Consider the following 21,511-nt stretch of genomic DNA (forward strand, 5'->3'; position numbering starts at 1 on the left):
TTATGGCTTGCCTCCCTCTCTGGTTTTGTCTTGCTTCATTTTTCCCTCTCTTTACCTATGATCCTCTGCCTTGCTTCTCAAATTCCACATATCAGCGAAACCATATGATAATTGTTTTTCTCTGATTGACTTATTTCACTTAGCATAATACCCTCTAGTTCCATCCATGTCATTGCAAATGGCAAGTTTTCATTTTTTGATGGCTGTGTAATATTCCAATGTGTGTGTGTGTGTGTGCATATACATACATACATAAGATATATTTAAGATATATATATATATATGTATATGCACACACACACACACACACACTACATCTTCTTTATCCATTCATCTGTTGATGGATATCTGGGCTCTTTCCATAGTTTGGCTATTGTGAATATTGCTGGTATAAACATTGGGGTGCAGGTGCCCCTTCGGATCACTACATTTGTATCTTGAAGGTAAATGCCCAGTAGTGTGATTGCTGGGTCATAGGGTAGCTCTATTTTCAACTTTTTGAGGAACCTCTATACTGTTTTCCAGAGTGGCTACACCAGCTTGCATTCTCACCAACAGTATAGGAAGGTTCCCCTTTCTGCACATCCTCACCAACATCTGTCATTTCCTGACTGGTTAATTTTAGCCATTCTGACTGGTGTAAGGTGGTATCTCACAGAAATGAAATTAATAATCCTATAATTTATATGGAACCAGAAAAGACTCCAAAAAGCCAGAGGAATGTTGAAAAAGAAAACCAATTCTGTTGGCATCACAATTCCAGCTATATTACAAAGCTGCAGTCATCAAGACAAGTATGGTACTGGCACAAAAACAGACACATAGATCAATGGAAGAGAATAGACAACCCAGAAAAGGACCCTCAACTCTATGGCTAACTAATCTTCAACAAAGCAAGAAAAGAATATCTAATGGAAAAAAAAGACATCCTCTTCAACAAATGGTGTTGGGAAAATAGGATAGCCACATGCAGAAGAATGAAACTGGACCATTTCCTTACACCATACACAAAAATAGATTCAAGGTGGATGAAAGACCTCAATGTGAGAGAGGAATCCATCAAAATCCTTGAGGAGAACAAAGGCAGCAACCTCTTTGACCTCAGCCACAGCAACTTCTTCCTAGACATATTGCCAAAGGCAAGGGAAGCAAGGGCAAAAATGAACTACTAGGACTTCATCAAGATCAAAAGCTTTTTTTTTTTTAAGAATTTTTTTATTTATTTGACAGAGATCATAAGTAGGCAGAAAGAGAGGCGGGGAAGCAGGCTCCCTGCTGAGCAGAAAGCCCGATGCAGGGCTCGATCCCAGGATCCTGAGATCTTGACCTGAGCCAAAGGCAGAGGCTTAACCCACTGAGCCACCCAGTGCCCCAAAATCAAAAGCTTTTGCACAGCAAAGGAAACAGTCAACAAAATCAAAACACAACCGACAGAATGGGAGATGATGTTTGGAAATGACATATCAGATAAAGGGCCCATATCCAAAATCTCTAATGAACCCATCAAACTCAACACCCAAGCAACAAATAATCTAATCAAGAAATGGGCAGAAGACTTGAACAGACATTTTTGCAAAGAAGACATCCAAATGGCCAACAGACACATGAAAATGTGGTCAACATCACTTGGCATTGGAGAAATACAAATCAAACCCACAATGAGATACCACCTCACACCAGTCTGGGATCTCTTTTACAGGGGTAGTAATCCCAACAATTAGGGGTCTACCCTCATAAAAAACTCACCTTCAAAAATTCCACTTCCTAATACCATCACCTTCAGGGTTAGGATTTCAGTGTATGAATTTAGGGGTCACAAACATTCAATCTATAGTATAGGTTTTGATACTGAGAGGACCTCCCAATAAATTTCCTCTAAGCAAATTGCCATTTCAGGGTCTAGGACTAAAGGCAGTTGATTGCAATTTTTGTAAAGACCAAACAATCTATAGGAAATAATGTCTATTTGTTATTCATTTGGAATACGTAAATAATTCATTCATGTCCTGTGATTCAATTAATGATTGCTTATCTTATAATATTTTCTTATAGTATAATTTAACTGAGTTGAATTACACATTACTACTTAGCAAAATTAGACAATATATATTCCTTTTATGTGTACTCATGATGGTGTTCATAACACGAATCCTGGTTTTTACCCATTTAATATTTTTTGTTGTTTGACAACATGACACATACTATTTCCTGTATGTGTTATATAATCATTTCATAATCATGATTAAAAGCACTATATATCTGTTCAAAAATTTTTGTAACTGTTAATTTATACTTAAAAGATTCAAAAGTGGATAAATCTTCTTTTAAAACAATTTTATGGGAGAATACAAAAAAATTCCTCAAAGATGTTAAGTGCAGAAGATCTGGTCTGCTCTTTCTCTTTGAGAGAATGTGTCTAAAGAAATTAGCAGAATAAGCAGGATGTGCCCAGTAACATCAGTAACCTAATCACACAGATAGTCATAACTTGATATGACCCAGAGGGATGGTACAGGAGATATAATACCATATATCTTCATTATAATTTTGACATATGAGGTGAAATAAAAGAATTAAAAAGAGACCTAGTTGTCTGAGAAGCATAGTTTTGCTCTGAACATGAAAGAAATATAATCCACAGAGGGAATTTATATTGAATTAACATATTGAGTAAGTCAAATCTGACACCTTATAGCATTAGGACAAAGGGTAGAAAATGATCACTAGAAAAAATTTAAAACAGTATTTTGTATTCTCTGATGTTTCTGAGCCTAAGGAGTAATGATTATGTAAAATGCATCTGATAACAAATATTCATAATTAACATTGTAGTGTAATTAGGTACCCCTAGACTTTAAATTCCATTATCCCAATGATCAACAAATTTTTGTGTGATTTCTTGCTTGAAGATAGGTCAAAGAGGGACACCTGAGTAGCTCAGTCATTAAGCAGCTGCCTTCATCTGGGGTCATGATCCCAGGATCCTGGGATTGAGCCCCACATCAGGCTCCCTTCTCAGTGGGGAGCCTGCTTCTCCCTCTGCCTGCTGCTCTCCCTGCTTGTGCTCACTTGCTCTTTCTCTCTCTCTGACCAAAAAAAAAAAAAAAAAAAAAAAAAAAAAAAAAAAAAAAAAGAAAGAAACTGATTCTTTAAAAAAAAAAAATGTAGGTCAAAGAATGTCTGAGAGTTCACCCTTTAGGCCAATGTCTACAATAAATGTTTCTAACTGCACTCTGCAATCTTACCAGTCACCTGGAAAAAACGTATTATGCTTCTCACAAGTAGGTCTGGCCAAATGAGTAAAAATATCTCAAGCACTTCTTAGCCATCAAAATGTTCACTCAAAATCCACACTACGAATGAGGATCTTAGACAAAGCTCAGCCCGGTGTATCAGACCTCAAATGTAACAAAATTCACCATTCCAAATCAATTGCATTAGAAAACAAAAAAAAGAAAGAAAAAGCAGAGATAAATGTTACATTGGTCTCTGAAACATTTTTTTTTAAATTCTTTAGTGAATACATTGAACTAATAAAAAATAATCCCTTAAGCGTTGATCATAAAATCAGTTTTCATCTGAATTGATTTTTCTCATGGTATAATGGTTTCAAAACATTTAGAGGTGCCTCTTTTTAAATTTTTTTTTAATATGGAACACTTCACAAATTTGCATGTCATGCTTGCACAGGGACCATGCTAATCTCTCTATCTTTCCAATTTAGTATTGTACTGCTAAAGCAAGTATAATATTCTCTTTGTAATATAAATCTCTATATACTGTGTGGAAAGACTAAAAACAAAAACACTTGTAGAAAGTTTTTTATGTATATTTTAACATTTGAAGTAATTTTTATTTTGATCATGTTAGCAGAGAGAACAAGTTGACCACCAAATTAGTTGAGCTTTAAATATCAGACTAGAAATTGATTCCTTAAATAGTCTTTATGGTAACTTTCAGTTTGATATTATTTTAAAGACTGAAGACTGCAATATAGAAGTATAGAACATATACCTAATATACAGTAAGCTAAGATATGCTGGCAGAAAGAGACTAAAATAAGTCACTAATACACATACCATTAAACAGATTCTGAGTAGATAATGCCACCTACTTTACAAGTAGGTTAAAAAGTATGGTTTTGGTTTTCAAAAAATATGGGTAATAGGTATTGTACAGGATGTTTACTTCATAGGGCAAATATAGAAATATTCAAGTTATATTACTAAATGTATTACTGTTAAGCATCTTGAAATTAAGATGTTGCCTAATATTCTGAAATAGTAAAATGTAAGAAGGTAAAAGAGTTATTATTCAAATGATAATAGTGCTAAATTTTTAGAAGGATATAGAATTTATTAATGCTTTAGTGTCATCAAAAAGTATGTATTTGCTCCCCAAATGTTTCCTAATACATACAGAGATACCAAGGCTTTACTTTGCAGGAATTCGTTACAATAATATCTAAAATAGGACACTCCAACTCATTTTTGAGATGGCAAATGATAGGTTATATTTGGTTTAAAAAAAAAGTGGGTGTGTGATTTTGTCTGTTTCATTACTCATTTTTTGGAGCTTGAAAGATTATCAAGCATATGCCAAAACTCAATTAACCTTTTCTGAAAGAATATTAGGAGAATTTAGAACACAAATCAATGAAATTGAACACATAAAATCAATAGAGACAAATAAACAAAATCAAAGTCTGGTTCTTTGAAAAGATGAGTAAAATCTGTAAGGCTCTAGCCATGGTAACTTAGAAGACAGATAGTACACAAACTACTAATATCTAAGGAAAGAAGAGACATCACTATGGATCCCATAGAAATTAAAAGGGCATAAATAAATACTGTAAACTCTATGCCCATAAATGTAATAACTTAGATGAAATGGACCAATTCCTTGCAAGACACAATTAGTCAAAATTCACACAAGAACAGACAATCTGAATATGCCTGAACAAATCTCTTTTACAAGCTCTTTCTTGTCTATTAAACAAATTGAACAAACAGTAAGTAAACTTCTAAAATAGAAAGCACCAGACCCAGATGAGTTCACTGGTGAACTTTTTTGCTTTGTTTTTTTTTTTTTTTTTTTTTTTACGATTTTATTTATTTATTTGACAGAGATCACAAGTAGGCAGAGAGGCAGGCGGGGGGTGGGGTGGGGGAGAAGGCTCCCTGCTGAGCAAAGCACAGATGAAGGGCTCTATCCCAGTATCCCAAGATCATGACCCAAGTCAAAGGCAGAGGCTTTAACCCACTGAGCCACCCAGGCACCCCTCATTGGTGGATTTTACCTGACATTTAAGGAAGAAATTATACCTATTCTCTACAATTTGCTCCAGAAAGATAGAAGAAACAGGAATAGTTCCTAACTAATTTTATGAGACCAGAATTATTGTGACACCAAAACCAGATAAATATATTACAAGAAAACTATAGACTAGTATCTCTCATGAACACAGATACAAGTTTCTCAACAAAATATTAACAAATCAAATTCAGCAAAGTATGAAGAATTATATACCATGACCAAGTGGGATTTAAACAAATCTAGACAAAGATTTTACACTCTTCACCAAAACTAACTCAAAATGGATCACAGACCTAAATATAACATGTGAAACTATGAAACTGTTGGAAGATAACATAGGAGAAAAACAAATGACTTTAGGTATTTTTAGATACAACACAAAATGTATGATCAATAAAAGAAATAATTGAAATGCTGGACTTCATTAAAATTAAAAACTCTTTTGTAAAAGACAATAGAGTATTAAAAGAAAAGTCACAGAAGAAAATATTTGAAAACAAAATCTGATAAAGCACTGTAATCTAAAATATATAAAGAACTCCTAAAACTCCTCCTTTAGAAAACAAGCAACCCAATCATGTTCACTACAGCATTATCCACAATAGCCAAGACATAAACGATTTAAGCATCTGATGATGAATGAATAAAGAAATTGTAAATATACACAGACATATACAAGCACTGGGATATTTTTCAGCCTTAAAAATGAAAATTATCTTGTAATTGACAATAACATGGATGAACCCGGGGAATGTTTTTCTAAATGAAATAAGCACACACATTAAGAAAAATACCACATGAATTCACCTATATCCAAAATCTAACAAACTCAAATTCATAGAAACAAAGTAAAACACTGATCTCTATGGATAGGGAGGTGTGGGAACAGGGACATGTTAGTCAAAATGTACAAAGTTGCTATTATATAGGACAAATAAGTTCTAGAGATCCAGTGGGCAGCTGATAAGTATAGTTAATAATATTGAATTATATACTAGAAATTTGCTAGAAGTAGATTTCAGATGATCTTACCATACACACACACAAACTAACTATGTAAGGAAAGGAATATGTTAATTAGCTTGACTATAGTATTCATTTCACTATTATATCAACACATTGTATTATACACTTTGAATTTTATTTTTAAAAAGGAATATTACACAATTTAAAAATCCGAAGATCTTTACAGACATCTCATTAAGGAAGACATATAGATGGCAAATAAGTGCACAAAAATATGGTCTAAGTCATGTCATCTGGGTAATGCAAATTAAAACAAAGATACCAGCAGGCGTGAAACTTCTCTGCTCCCTTTAGCTGCTAAACGCTGGCTTTTCAGTCCGTCGCCTCTGAAAGGGAGTTGAGTTCCTGTACCCTGATTCCAGACCACAATTGAAAAAATGGTGGACCTCACCGAGCTAATGGAGAATGAAGTATTCATGGCCTTTACTTCCTATACAACGATTATTCTTTCAAAAATGATGTTTATGAGTACTGCAACTGCATTCTATAGATTAACAAGAAAGGTTTTTGCTAACCCAGAAGACTGTGCTGGCTTTGGCAAAGGAGAAAATGCCAAAAAGTATCTTCGGACAGATGACAGAGTGGAACGTGTACGGAGAGCTCACCTGAATGACCTTGAAAATATTGTGCCATTTCTTAGTATTGGCCTTCTGTATTCCTTGAGTGGTCCAGACCTTTCTACAGCCATCCCGCACTTCAGACTCTTTGTTGGAGCCCAGATCTACCACACGATCGCGTATCTGACACCTCTTCCCCAGCCAAATCGGGCTTTGGCTTTCTTTGTTGGATATGGAGTTACTTTTTCAATGGCTTACAGGTTGCTGAAAAGCCGATTGTACTTGTAAAGAGAATCATACAACTCATTATTTTCCGAGAATTCTGTACCTCCAATTTATAATGAATGCTTTTTTAGATTCTATGTGGAAGGGGAGCAGAGAGATTAAGATGGGGCAATCAGTCTGAATGTTAACATCACCAATACCCTTTATTCTTGTTTTATATTTGTACTAAAAATTTCACCTAATTCTTAAGTCTTTTGGCTTCTTCTTTATGTATCTTGTTGTAAATTCTGATTATAATTTGTAACATTCATTCTACATTTAATATTTAAAATCTACAAAAAGGGTGAATACATGTGTGATAAATCTATATTGCAACATTGCTGAATTGGATGTATGAAATAAAGAATTAAAAAAAAAAAAACAAAGATACCATCACAGACTTATTACAATGACCAAAATCCAGAACACTGACAACACCAAAAGCTGGCAAGTATGTGGGACAACAGGAATTCCTTACATTGTCAGTAGGAATGAAAAATGGTAAAGATACTTTGGAAGACAATTTGGCTGTTTCTTGGAAACTTACTCTTATTGTAGGATCTAACAGTTGGGCTTTTTGGTATTTACCAAAGAGTCGCCAACTAATGTCCCCACAAAAAACTGCACACACGGATGTTTACAGCAGCCTTATTCATAATTGCCAAAGTGTGGAAGCAACCAAAATACCCTTCAGTAGGTGTATGAATAAATAAACTTTGGTAATCTGTACAATGGAATATTATTCACCTCTTTAAAAATGAGCTATCAATCCACTGACAAACATGGAGAAAGTTTAAAACATCTATTATTAAGTGAACAAAGCCAATCAGAAAAGGCTACATACTGCATGCTTCTAACTGTATGACATTCTGGAAAAGGCAAAACTATGTAGACAGTAAAAAGATCAGTAGTTTCCAGATATTAGGAGGGAGGAAGGGATCAATTAGTCAAGCAGAGGATTTTTAGGGCATTGAAATTACTCTGCACGATATTATGAGTAGGTGTTACATACATTTGTCCAAACCCATGGAATGTACAACACCAACAATGAACCCTAATATAAATTATAGACTGTTTGATAATAATGTGTCAATGCATCAATTATAACAAGTCTATCACTTAGATGAGGAATGTTGATAATGGGGGAGACTGCATAAGTGGGAGGCAAGGGACTTATGAAAAAAATCTTTGTGCCTTCTACTCAGTTTTGCTTTGAAACTAAAACTGCTAAAAAAAAAAAAAAAAACTAACATATATTTTTACTATATCTGTATCTTTGGGGTAATTACCCAGTATGCAATTACAGAGTCATAGGGTAGCTCTATTTTTAATTTTTTGAGGAATCTACACACTGTTTTCCAAAGTGGCTGCACCAACTTACTTTCCCACCAACAGCGTAAGAGGGTTCCCCTTTCTCCACATCCTCTCCAACATCTGTTGTTTCCTGTCCTGTTAATTTTGGCCATTCTACCTGGTATAAGGTTAGTATCTCAATGTGGTTTTGATTTTACTTTCCCTGATGGCTAATGATGATGAACATTTTTTCATGTGTCTGCTAGCCATTTGTATGTCTTCTTTGGAGAAATGTCTGTTCATGTCTTCTGCCCATTTTTTGACATGGTTATCTGTTTTTTGGGTGTTGAGTTTGAGGAGTTCTTTATAGATCTTGACCTGGGGGAAATTGGAGGGGGAGATGAACCATGAGAGACTGTGGGCTCTGAGAAAAAAAACTGAGGGTTTTGGAGGGGAGGGAGATGGGGAGATGGGTAAGCCTGGTGGTGGGTATTAAGGAAGGCATGTATTGCATGGAGCACTGCGTGTGGTTTATAAACAATGAATCTTGGAACACTGAAAAAATAAAACACTAAAGTATATTAAAAATGAACTTTGAGATCCTTTCTTATCCTAATATTAGATAACCACTGAAAAAATGCAATTGTTCTTTACTTTCTAGAATAAAGTAAAGAAAAAATATATGCATAATGCTGCATTGTTAGCAGCACCACACAGCAGTTTGTTAATAAGCAACAGAGGGAGGAGGACAAAAGAAGGAGTGGGAAGAGGCACCAGGTGCAGAAATAGAAAGAAGAGAAATTAAGTTAAAGCAGTTTCTAAATGTAAATACATGACCTGACCAATTCAGAAATGGGTATTATCCTTGAATTCCTCCCCAAGAAAAGAAACATTATTGTTCAGCTTCAACTTGAAAACTGGTAATGAGCAATTTTCAACTTGCTATAACACAAGATAGAATTTTTATTTTTTTAAATGAAACTCATTGTTACAATTAGCTTCGCTATAACTTCCACTCAACAGGTTTAATTCCACATTTTGAAGCTAAAATCAATCTAATTATACTCCTATCTAATTCTATCCTATCTAAACTCCTATCCTATCTAAAAATCAATCTAATTATATTCCTACACAGTACCTTTTCCCAATGATAGCTACTACATCTCTACTATGTCTTCTCTCTTTCTATATATGTACAATTCCTTTTGGTGTTTCTAATATAATATGGTTTCTATGAATGTCTCCTTCCCATTTTACATTTCCATTCTTACCCAGTTCATCAATTAGCTCAATTCCCATCATTTGGTAATTTCCTTTCTTCATTAAAAATGTATTTTCTTATTTTTATTTTTATTTGTATTTTTAAATACAGACTGGTTACCTTAGTTTGCTTGGCAGCTTTGCCATACAAACTAAATAATATTCAGTTTATCATCTACTAAAGTTCTATATTTTCTAAGTAAGTTTCTGATTTTAAAAAAAGCACCCTCCATATTCTATATATTCAGTTTCTTTTTTTTAAATCCAGACAGTTTTATTTATGCCATTTAAAATCACACCTCGTGGGGCACCTGGGTGGCTTGGTGGGTTAAGCCTCTGCTTTCGGCTCAGGTCATGATCCTAGAGTCCTAGGATCGAGCCCCACGTCAGGCTCTCTGCTCAGTGGAGAGCCTGCTTCCTCCTCTCTCTCTCTCTGCCTGCTTCTCTGCCTACTTGTGATCTCTGTCAAATAAATAAATAAAATCTTTAAAAAAAAAATAAAATAAAATCACACCTCGTTAAAAAATAAAAAGAAATAAAAAGAAAATAGAATCACACTTTGGTTTCTTGCCTATGCCAAATGCTTTCCCTTCTCAGATATGTTGCACCTGTTGCTGCTCTAGCTTGAAAGCTTTTTCCTCCTCTTCACTTTAGTCTTTATTATCCATAGCTTATTCCTTTAAAAAGGTTTTTCCTGACCACTTTATATCATCACCTCTCTTTCTCACCATCATTTCCTATGTCAGAAACCTCTGTACTACTTACAAACATTTACAGATATTATTTGTTTGCTTGTTAGGTTTCCTCAATAATAATTTCCATAAAATCAAGACCTATATCTGTTTTGCCCACTATTTTATTCTAGCACCAGTACAGTGTCATGTATCTACTAGATATTAAGAAAATTAATCAAAATTTGGAAATAAGGCAGTAGGAGGAGGATATGACCTCTCAATATCATGCTAGGATGATGTTTAAAAAGCTGGCCTTAGAATTATTCAGGACAATTGAAGGCAATTTACATCATGGTTTGTTTAGCTATTTATTGTACAACTGGAGCCCAGACACTGTGAAATTACATGTTAATTTAGATTTTTGTCATATAAGAATGATTTCAAAGTTTGTAGATGACTGACTTGTAAAACATTAACCAGATCTATATTTATCAATTAACCTCAATATTTTATTTTCCATTATTACACTTCATTCTTCTTTGAACCGGATTTACCATTTCTGTATTTTCTCCTTAATAGAATTGATATAGCTTTGGCAAATATTAACTTGATAATTGCCCAATAGTTCTTTTTCAACTCTACGAAAATTATATTTTGAAACCTATTGAGGGTCCTTCAGAATGTCCAAGAGAATTTTATTGTAGGGTCCAATAAGCTTTGTTGCCTGAAAAGTGCATTTTACAGATTATTTAAATTCACAAGTGCCTTTTTTTTTTCTTTTGGCCCCCTGAAGGCAACAGGAACAAAAGAACTTTATCTTCATGGATTCTCTTCAAACCAAACTTAGTTACTTTGACACTATACACTTAAAGAGGCTTATATAGTCAATTAGCAAGTCTTGCTAAACCTATGTTAGTAAGGAGACCTACACATAAAAAGAACCTTTTTGTCATCAAGACTGTTTAGAAATTTTTCAGAATGAGAGAGTACTGTTATTAAAACTTATTTAACTGTTATTTAAATATCTAAGGCAAGGACAGGCAAACTTTTTCTTAGAGTAGTTTAGGTTTCGCAAACCACACAGTCTATATTTCACCTACTCAACTCAGCACCAAACAGGGCATAAATTAATGGATGTGGCTGGCTGTGTTCCATTAAAAATTTGTGAAAACAGGAGATTGAGCAGCATGGATAATTTGTTGGCCTTCAATCAAGGGAAATATGCTTGTGTTTATCTTTGTTGGTTTTTTTAAAGATTTTATTTACTTATTATTTGAGAGAGAGATTGAGAGAGTGAGTGGGAGGTGGGGCAAAGTGAAAAACAGACTCCCCATGGTGCAGGGAGCCTGACAAAGGGCTTGTTCCCAGGATCCTGGGATCCTGAGCTGAGCCTAAGGCAGATGCTTAACTCACTGGGCCAACCAGGTACCCTCTTTATTGTTTTCTATAAAGCAAAGACCTAGGTTCTGAAAGTTTACATGTTCATTTGCACACTTCTGTTCAGCATCAAGGATAATATCTAAAGATTATTGTTCTATTGCCTTGTAGAATATTAACCATTTGTGTATCTGACTAGCAATTTCAGTTTTTTTAATGCCTTTTCGGAAAGACTGTATAATCCTTATTTTGCTAATTCCCATTTCTGATTTACTGTTTTCCTGGTTCCTTCAATAATGAGTTGACTAATTTCAACATTTTATTCTATATCTCGAAGATGTTTTAAATTTTTGAAAATTATACATGGACAAGAAAAAAGATATGGTGCTTTTTGAATCCTAGCTCTGCTATCTTAGGTACATCAGATTCCAAGTTTCAACTTTCTCTTAGATTTGGGTCATCTTTAGTCCTAGGATCTGGGGTTTCCAAATAGCAGCCTTCCATCTTTGGAAGAAATTGAAGTGTGATTATTTAAATGTATCAAGACCAAAATGTTTGAGACAAAGAATCAAGGACCAATTATATTGTTTCATAGTACCTTTACTTCCCATGAAATATATATTTAACTTGCATTTAGTCTTCTACATTAAGGAGGTATTTTTTTAACTCTATGAATAATTATAAATCCTAAATTGCAGTTGGTTCTCAGACCACTTAAGGCAGTAAACAGATTAGGCCCATGTGTAGAGAAAATTCAACTTTGCAGGCCTGGAAGACGATGGTTACAGGGAGAAACATCTTTACTTCTCTTTAGGACAGAGAATTTGAGCCTTTGATCCATCCATTAAAATTTCTCTTAAGTCATTAAGGTAAGATTCACTCACAGTTAAATTGGCGCAGAGCACAGGATTTCTGAGTAATAAGCATGTCTCTTGGTCTTCACTAGGCAAAGTTCTTTATGGTTCAGAAATCTATGGTTAAACATGTAAAGCTTTATGGACTAGTAACCAAAATTAGAGACTTAGTCCAGTCACAATTCTAGAATCTAGACTGTCGATTGGGAATTCCTATCTTTTTACAAGAGGCTTTGGTGCTCGCCATCTCCCTCGCACTGGGTATGATGGCCTCCATCTTGGCCACTGTTCCTGCAACAATGCAACTAATACAGTTCTTACTTTAAGGTTGTTTCCCAGTGGATTGTACTCTACAATGGGAGTTATTTTTATGCTTGTGAGACAGAAATTGAAAAACTTAGCTCCATGGGGGAGGAAAGTGTTTTCACCAGGGTTTTGATCCTATCTCTCTTTTGCTTCTCAACTTCCTTTGCTGTGTTTTCTACCACAAACTCTAGCTTGGGGCACGATACTAAGATTTACAGTCATGTCAAACTGAGGAATATCAGATTCTTAGCCAACCAGTGTCATTAGCTGCAGGCACCAAAAGCTTTTCTACCTTAGGTTCTATTTATTCCTTCTGTTTTCAGAGAGACTGTTTAGAAGAAACTAGTCTCTTTCTTGGAGGAACTTATTGAAAGAGAGACATGCGCACACACACGCACGCACACACACAAAACAGTTGACACATTCTAGAAATACTGCCATTTCTCTACAGAATTTCCAAGCTAGTCTCAGAGAAGTAAAAATCTGACAACCAAGTGAATCTGCCTGAACATGGCAGTATAAGTACTTTTCCTACTTTATAACAGTTATCACTCATTTTTCAACCAAAGTTTGGGAGAACCCTCATTCTGTGTTAATAAATAACCTTAGCCCACAGTTTAAGTGTTCCAATTTTAATAATCTACTTTCAGGGATCAATTTCAGAATTAAAACTCTAAGTTCCAACTAACTCAAAGTGTCATAAGTAAAAGCAGTGTTTCATTTACCTGAAAATTCCAAATAATCAAAACTTGCTGTTAGAGATCTGCCTCTCTCAGCCTAGAAATTATCTTTTGTTGGTGACATTCTCAGTTATGTTTTCCTCATGATACAAATAGCCACTAGAAGAACACAAACTCATATTCCTCTAGTTTAGTGCCAGAAGAAGGGATTTTCCTTTTTGCAAATGGTTGCAGAAACATCCCAGGCCTCTGCTTGTTGTCTAACCGATTCAACTGGCTTGCCTGAGAGATGGAATTCTTTGACTGCAAAACCTAGTCCATGCCTGACCAACACCAAGGACCAAGAGTAGAGTGGGGATGGTTCCACAAAAGAATGTAAGGGTTCTTTTACAAGAAAAGAAATGGAAAAAATGCTAGTAGAAAGAAACAGCCATAACCTGTTAAAGCATATTGTACTTTTTAATCCATTTGACTTCTGTTGAAATTTGTTGATAGGCCTATTGTGACTTTTAGTAAACACCATTTTTTGTTTGTTTTGTTTTATAAACCATCTGCTGAATAATCTCAGAGTTTGATTAGGTTTACTACTGATAGCTTATAGAATGTTCCTTTCTTCCTGAGGAGGGAAAAAAAGAAGTAGGATTCTTTCCCTGATAGTTTTTTTTTTTTTTTAAGATTTTATTTACTTATTTGACAGACAGAGATCACAAGTAGCCAGAGAGGCAGGCAGAGAGAGAGAGAGGAGGAAGCAGGCTCCCTGCAGAGCAGAGAGCCCAATGCGGGGCTCGATCCCAGGACCCTGGGATCATGACCTGAGCCAAAGGCAGAGGCTTTAACCCACTGAGCCACCCAGGCACCCCATTTCCCTGACAGTTCTTAATAAGTGGTTGTGAAAGCCTATCTTAAACTTCTTCCAATAGTTGTAAAAAAAAAAAAAAAACACCAAAAAACTCAACTCATTAAAACAGTTATGTGGTCTTTTATGTCCTGGGTATCATTTTTCCTAAGAATATTTTTTCTTAAACACATTTAGATTAGAGATTAATTTCCTGTTTATGGTATTATTCCATTAATTATTTCGTTAATATTGTATCTTCAAGTGATAGAGTTCTCTGCTTCTGTATTAGTCTTCACATAGTTAAAACACACATATCCTTTTTAAAAATCATTTTCACAGGCTTTTGGCACAATCTATTATTTAGTATTCCTGACACTATAAATGTCTTGTACATATATATTCTAAGTCATTTGTTCCAACATTGATGCAATCTTATAATATCTGTGCTCCTTTAAAATCCTTACATATTTGATTTCTTTAGTTGATCTCTCTTACATTTTACTTCTTTATTTGGTAATTTGTTTTTTTGTTTTTTTTTTTTAAGATTTTATTTATTTATTTGAGAGAGAGAGAGAGATTGAGTGAGAGCATGAGAGGGGAGGTCAGAGGGAGAAGCAGACTCCCTATGGAGCTGGGAGCCCGATGTGGGACTCAATCCCAGGATTCCGGGATCATGACCTGAGCCAAAGCAGTTGCTTAACCAACTGAGCCACCCAGGCGTCCCTTTATTTGGTAATTTGTAATAAAATTGAAGTATTTCCAATTTGGGGAAATCCTTATTCTCAAAAAATAATTATTTTCCAAAGTATAAAAGTATGCCATCTTGAATGTGGCATCTAAATCCCTAAATTATGGAGCTTATGTCTGCCTATATCTAACAGCCTCTCCTTTAAGTATTATAAACTTAAGGATTATATGATCCCACTTTCTCATGGTGTTTGTCTACTCTCAACAGTACTCCAGGGAGGTATTACAATTCAACAGGAAGACTACAGGTTTAAGGATTTCAACTCCTCTTACTGAAATGATTAATAACTTGAGTATTATCTTATTTGACGCCTTTATGTTCTTCTCTATAAAATGATTGTACTCCATGCATCTTGGAGGTGTTGTGAAGATTAGATACAATAACCTGAATAGAGTACTTAGTGTGATCTATGGGAGCACTTAATAGGTGGTTGTCTTTTATTACTGTTGTTATTGCCATAGTCCGTTAGATTTTTTATTCTAATGCCTCCATCATGGATAATTTTAACAACTAAGAAATGTTTTTCCAATATTAGCCTATTCCTGAGTTTAGTTTCCCCCTAATAGATTATCTTCTCATGCACAGAGGACTACGAACTCATACTTCTGTCTTCCTTCTAAATTCCTTTTTCTGTTCCTTATCTGTTCTTGTCTGAAAATGCTTTTGTTTCTTGTAGATTAAAACATGCTATTATTTTTATAAGAAGATAAGAGTACCTTTTATCTCCTATTTGAAAAATAATACAGCGGATACAAAAATCCTATAATAATCCCTTACTCACCTTTTCTTTGTTTTTCTCTTCCCCAGTCTCTGGGTTCTGGTTTACATCCTCGTTTCCTCATTTTTTCTCTTGTTTTTCATCCCTCAAGTCATTCTGCCAAATAGAAAAGGAACAAACACTCCCTCCTCTGTTAACATTTCAGAATCAGAAAGACATTCTGTGAATATATTAAATTTGTCATCATTGTTAAGGATTAGTGCCTGTCATTTTGAGTTATTTCTCTAGCCTGGATCTCCACAATTGTCCCCTGTTACCTATCTTTACTTCTGCTTATTCTTCACCTGTCCAGAAGAGATAATTCTAAAGGACTAGTACAATTATGACATGTAAAGTTTTTAAAAACTAGACCTTCCCCAAGATCAAGGTTATGGGATGAAAATGAAAGACCTCCATTATCCTACTGTATTGTCAATGCCAATGTATATATACCTGCCATACTGAGCCAATTATCCTCTAGTAGTACCCAATAGATTTAGTTAATGGATGTTTGTTTATAAACTTGGCAATAGGACGCATCATACCTAATTCAGTTTCTGGATATATAGAAGGTACTAGAGATAATGTGTGTGCTGTGGCATAGAAAGATGGCATAGGCCAATCAGATTTCTCTGACAACTTACAATATATACACTGAAGAATAAATATAATAATCCATGGAGAACTCAGCTACAAAGTTCTGTAGCTTGAGTAGGTTGAGGCCAGAAAGCCATTAGCTATGTGTGTGCAGAAAAAATAACAGAGTAGGAAGTCAGTCAAAAGGGAGAAATAAAGTGATGCAGGCTCAGTTTAGTCATTGAGGACATTCAGAGGCAGACAGGGAAATATGGACAGACTGCCTTGATTCATCACACTTCCTGGATGCTATTTCACTGAGATTTTTGTGCCTTTTTAAAATAAACTTTCCCTTATTTCTTGAGCCAGCTTTAGTAGGGTTTTGCTCTTTTCTGCTGAGAAAATCCTCACATGAATAGAACAGATGAGCTATTCTTGGTCATCTTATATTTCCCCTGGCCCTGGCGAATTTTTCTCCCCTCTAAAATTCCTACTTTTATGTCAAAACTTAGCTCAAACATTGCCAACTTTATGAATTCACTTTCTACCTTCTTAAGACAAACTGGTTTCTGTCCCCACCATAAATGATTAATACTATTTACTTACTTACACTATGCATATCACATTTTATTTTAATTACTTAGCACTCAACTTACCTGGCCATGCTTCTATCTCTACATTTAGAAAAAGTAAATACTAAGAGTATTTTTTAAGATTTTCTTTCCTTCTCTCTCTCTCTCTCTTTTTTTTTTTTTTTTTTGAGAGAGAGAGAACACAAGCAAGAGGGCACTTGCAGGGGGAGGGGCAGAGGGGGAGAGAGAATCCACAAGCAGACCCCACACTGAGTATGTAGTCCAACCCAGGACCCTGAGATCATGACCTGAGCCAAAACCAAGAGTCGGCTGCTTAACCATCTGCTTAACCACCTGAGCTGCTCAGGCACACCACTAACATTATTTCTTGTCAGAGAGTCATAGTCATAATTAAAACTAATTGGCATATGTAAAACACTTACAAACTAGCTATTATAGTAGTGACTTTCCCATCTAGACTACATTAATTCTGTTAGAACCCAGTTTCTAGTATAATTTTGTAGCTCAATAATTAAAAGTATTAAGTATTTTAAATTATATCTGATAAGAAATCTATTTCTATATAATTGTACAAGTGAATAGATAGGTATAAAGTGAGCAATACTTAAGGCCAAATATAAAGTTATAACTAAGGGGCGCCTGGGTGGCTCAGTGGGTTAAGCCTCTAACTTTGTCTCAGGACATGATCTCAGAGTCCTGGGATCAAGCCCCACCTCAGGCTCTCTGCTCAGCAGGGAGCCTGCTTCCCCACCAGCCCCCCAGGCCCCGCCTGCCCCTCTCTGCCTGCATCTCTGCCTACTTCTGATCTCTCTCTATCAAATACATAAATTTTAAAAATCTTAAAAAAAATAAAAATAACAAAATTGAGGATGGAAGATAACTTTCTGTAAGATTTTTTAACCACAAATTTTTATCTTAAAATGATTAATAAGAACGATGTTGGTTAAAACATGTTTTATACATCACATACCTTATTTTCCATAAAACAGAGCCAAGGACAAAGGAGGGAGGAGAATATCTATCTTTTAATAGGTAAATGTAGAAGCACTTAGAGATATTTAATATGGAATAGTAGATCAGTCATTTATTTGAAAATTCCATTTTTATAAAGTACTGAGACAGTTTGTCATAAACCCTAGTGTAACAATGCCCAGAATGACACTGTGTGATAAATAGAAAAAAAAAGAGTGCTATTCCTTGAAAATGGAGTACATTCCCATGATGCTTTAGCCTTTTGCTTATACTATTTGTGAACTCTGCTACTTCTTTTGTTGCAAATTCAGAAACGAACATGTAACACTTCAATCGAAAAAAAAAAAAAATAAAGGAAATAGATCAAACTGATTAACCAGCTTCTCTGACCATGATCAGATGGGTTAGTCATATTCTATTTGAAATGTCCTTGGAATAGGAAAATGAACCCTCTTTTTTTTTTTTTAAGATTTTATTTATTTATTTGGCAGACAGAGATCACCAGTAGGCAGAGAGGCAGGCAGAGAGAGAGAGAGGAGGAAGCAGGCTCCCTGCTGAGCAGAGAGCCCCATGCAGGGCTCAATCCCAGGACTCTGGGACCATGACCCGAGCCGAAGGCAGAGGCCTTAACCCACTGAGCCACCCAGGCGTCCTGAAAATGAACCCTCTTCCCCAAATCTTCTATAGCTTGTAGAAACTAGAGAGAAATTGTTTTATTTAGAGTTCTAACAGCATTAACATCAAAGAAGTGTAGATATCAAAGCCAGGGAAATTCTGCATCTTATATGCTGTAAACCTGTAGCCTCACTGTGCATTAATTGCATGTTCATTAGGAATGGTTTGACTTAGTAGATCAGAAATTGATGAAAAGAAACCTCTCTTTGCAAGTGGCTTTAAAATTAGGGCTTTCACTTAAATATTCCTTAGAAAATAAATAAAAATGTGCCAGTGGGCATAAAAAGAAAAAAAATAGCCCAGAAAAAAATAGAACTCTGTTAAGATTCAGAATAGTTTTTGGAAACCTACGGCAAATAAAGTAATATTTATTCTTGAGTGAAAACTCCTTTCTTTAAAACATCACAGTAACCATTCTATTGTGTAAATTAAAAGACCATAATAAAGTACTACCAGTTGAGTGGCTTCAGGAAAAAAAAAATTGCTTTCTCGGCTTTGGAAGCTAGAAAGCCACAATCAGTGTCAACTGGGCTACAGGGTTTAGTCCTTCTGAAGGCTGACAGAGGGGCCTCTTCACAGCCTTGCTCCTTGCGTTATAGATGTCCATCTTTTCCCTAGCTATTTATATCCTCTTCATTCTGTGCAGGTCTACTTATGTGTCCAAATATTTTATAAGCATACCAGACATATTGGATGAGAGGGCCCCCCCTTACTCCAGTAGGAGTTCATCTTAACTGCATCTGCAAGGACCCATGTCCAAATAAGGTCATGCCCTGAGCTGTGAGGGGTGGAGGGGTGGGTATGACTTCAATACTTGAATTCTGCTGGGACACAGCTCAACCCATAGTACCTTACTACTTAATTTTGCTGCAAACAGTCATTTCTTTGGCAACTGCCTTTTTCAGTGGGGCTACATGTGCACTTCACCCATGAGAGATTCAAACACATTCTTTAAATTTCCATGTTCAGTAACACAAATTGCTTAAAGGAAACAAAACTTGCCTGCCAGTTGACCATCTCTTAATACCATATCTACAATGGCAAGGCACTTGCCTTCAAAGAGAAACCCGAAAGCTACCATTAACTACCCCCTTCCCACCCAAAAACCAAACCCAATCTTTAGGTCTTTTAGCTTCACTTTCCAGCCTTTCCCCACATCTACACCCTAGTTTATCTCTTTCCAAATACTTCTAAATTTTTTCCTTTCAGGGAACACCAAGTGCCAATTTGCCAACTTATTCTTTGGTAGTTCCTTTCCATTTTATCTGTATTCTCTTTGGAAATTTTTCATGAGGTCAGTTTTCTTTTTAATTTAGTAGTCTCAAAAGTGCTCTTAAAGTTCATAGTTTTCAACATTTAAAATAGGGTTAAATTGTATAGGTAGAGACACTGAAAGAAAATACCTTTATATGGTTTCCACTGGTAATTTAAGTATTTTTTTTATTTTTAAAAACATTTTATTTATTTATTTGACAGAAAGAGACATAGCGAGAGAGAGAGAGAGAGAGGGAACACAAGCAGGGGGAGCGGGAGAGGGAGAAGCAGGCTTCCCGCCAAGCAGGGGGCTGATATGGGGCTTGATTCCAAGACCCTGGGATCACGACCTGAGCTGAAGGCAGATGCTTAATGACTGAGCCACCCACGTGCCCCCAAGTAGCTAATCTTCAGAAAGCATAGAAAATACATGTGTGTGTGTGTGTGTTATATAATTTAAAGAAATAAGCCATTTGATTATCTTTCAAAGAATAAACAAGTACTCTTATTTTCTTCTCTGACAGAGTTCATGGTTATGACATACTCTCACTACTTAGCTCCTAATCATTGATCTTTAATTAGAATTTTTTCCAGTTATTTTTCAGTGGAGAAAGAACAACAGTACTCAACTGGCCTTCCAACTCTAATATAATCTGCACACCATATTTGAGTTATCCTTTATAAAATTCTAATCTAGAAAACCTACATCCATTCATTTAACAAAAAAATAATAATAATTATTATAGATAACTATGCCAGGCAGTATTCTAAGTGCAGAAAATATAGCAGTTCAATAAAATCTCTATGCTCATGACATTTAGGATTTTATGGGAGCAGAATGTATGCAATAAATAAGTTAACTGCAATAAGTTAATCGTGTAGTAGAAAGTGATAATGGCTATGGAGAATAATAAGAGATGAAATGCTGGAAACTGTTTTAACAATGACCAAAAAGTCAAAAACCCAAAACTGAGAAATTGAACTATAAGAAAAATGAAAATTCCCAAAATCTTTTAAAAAAATTAAAAGGAGAATAAAAATCCTATAAACAATGTCAAAACACAAATACTAAACTAGGTGAAAAGTATTTGTAGCATGTATGAATATATGATCTCACTTCTACAAAGCGAAATTCAAATCAAAACTACAAAAAGCCTTCAAAAACACCTAACAGATTAAAAAAATCATAATAAAAATTGAATTTCTTAGTTGAAAAGATCTACAACAAATATAGTTGTCAGAGCTATATTGGAAAGGTTGGCCTCATGGATTAATGATGGAATTTTAAAAATGATACATGCCCTTTAATTTTACCTGGTTATTAATTACCAGAAATATTTTCCACAGCTGTGTCTCTTAATGTAAGCTGACATATATGCAACATTATTCTTTGCAGAACTGTTTGTCTTAGAGATATAGAAGATACCATTATAATTATCTATAAGGAACTTATAAAATATATGGCATGTCTCCAAGAAGGAAAAAATGAAG

At 35.1% G+C, this 21,511-nt stretch overlaps 1 protein-coding gene, 1 long non-coding RNA gene and 1 pseudogene across 2 annotated transcripts in view; 1 reads left to right on the forward strand and 2 right to left on the reverse strand.

Moving 5' to 3' along the window:
• Positions 1-21,511, reverse strand: part of LOC125105112 (uncharacterized) — a 272,805-nt gene that overhangs the window by 227,942 nt on the left and 23,352 nt on the right. Inside the window, exon 2 of the long non-coding RNA XR_007128811.1 lies at positions 15,975-16,067. This is a non-coding gene — a long non-coding RNA (uncharacterized LOC125105112). The remainder of the gene's footprint in view (positions 1-15,974; positions 16,068-21,511) is intronic.
• LOC125105796 (uncharacterized) lies at positions 3,646-3,745 on the reverse strand (annotated as a pseudogene).
• Positions 6,658-7,536, forward strand: LOC125105111 (microsomal glutathione S-transferase 1-like). Its single transcript, XM_047738230.1, has one exon. The coding sequence runs from the start codon at positions 6,720-6,722 to the stop codon at positions 7,185-7,187; it is 468 nt and encodes a 155-aa protein (XP_047594186.1). The 5' UTR covers positions 6,658-6,719; the 3' UTR covers positions 7,188-7,536.

Source organism: Lutra lutra, chromosome 7 (assembly GCF_902655055.1).
Source record: "Lutra lutra chromosome 7, mLutLut1.2, whole genome shotgun sequence".
Taxonomy (NCBI): domain Eukaryota; kingdom Metazoa; phylum Chordata; class Mammalia; order Carnivora; family Mustelidae; genus Lutra; species Lutra lutra.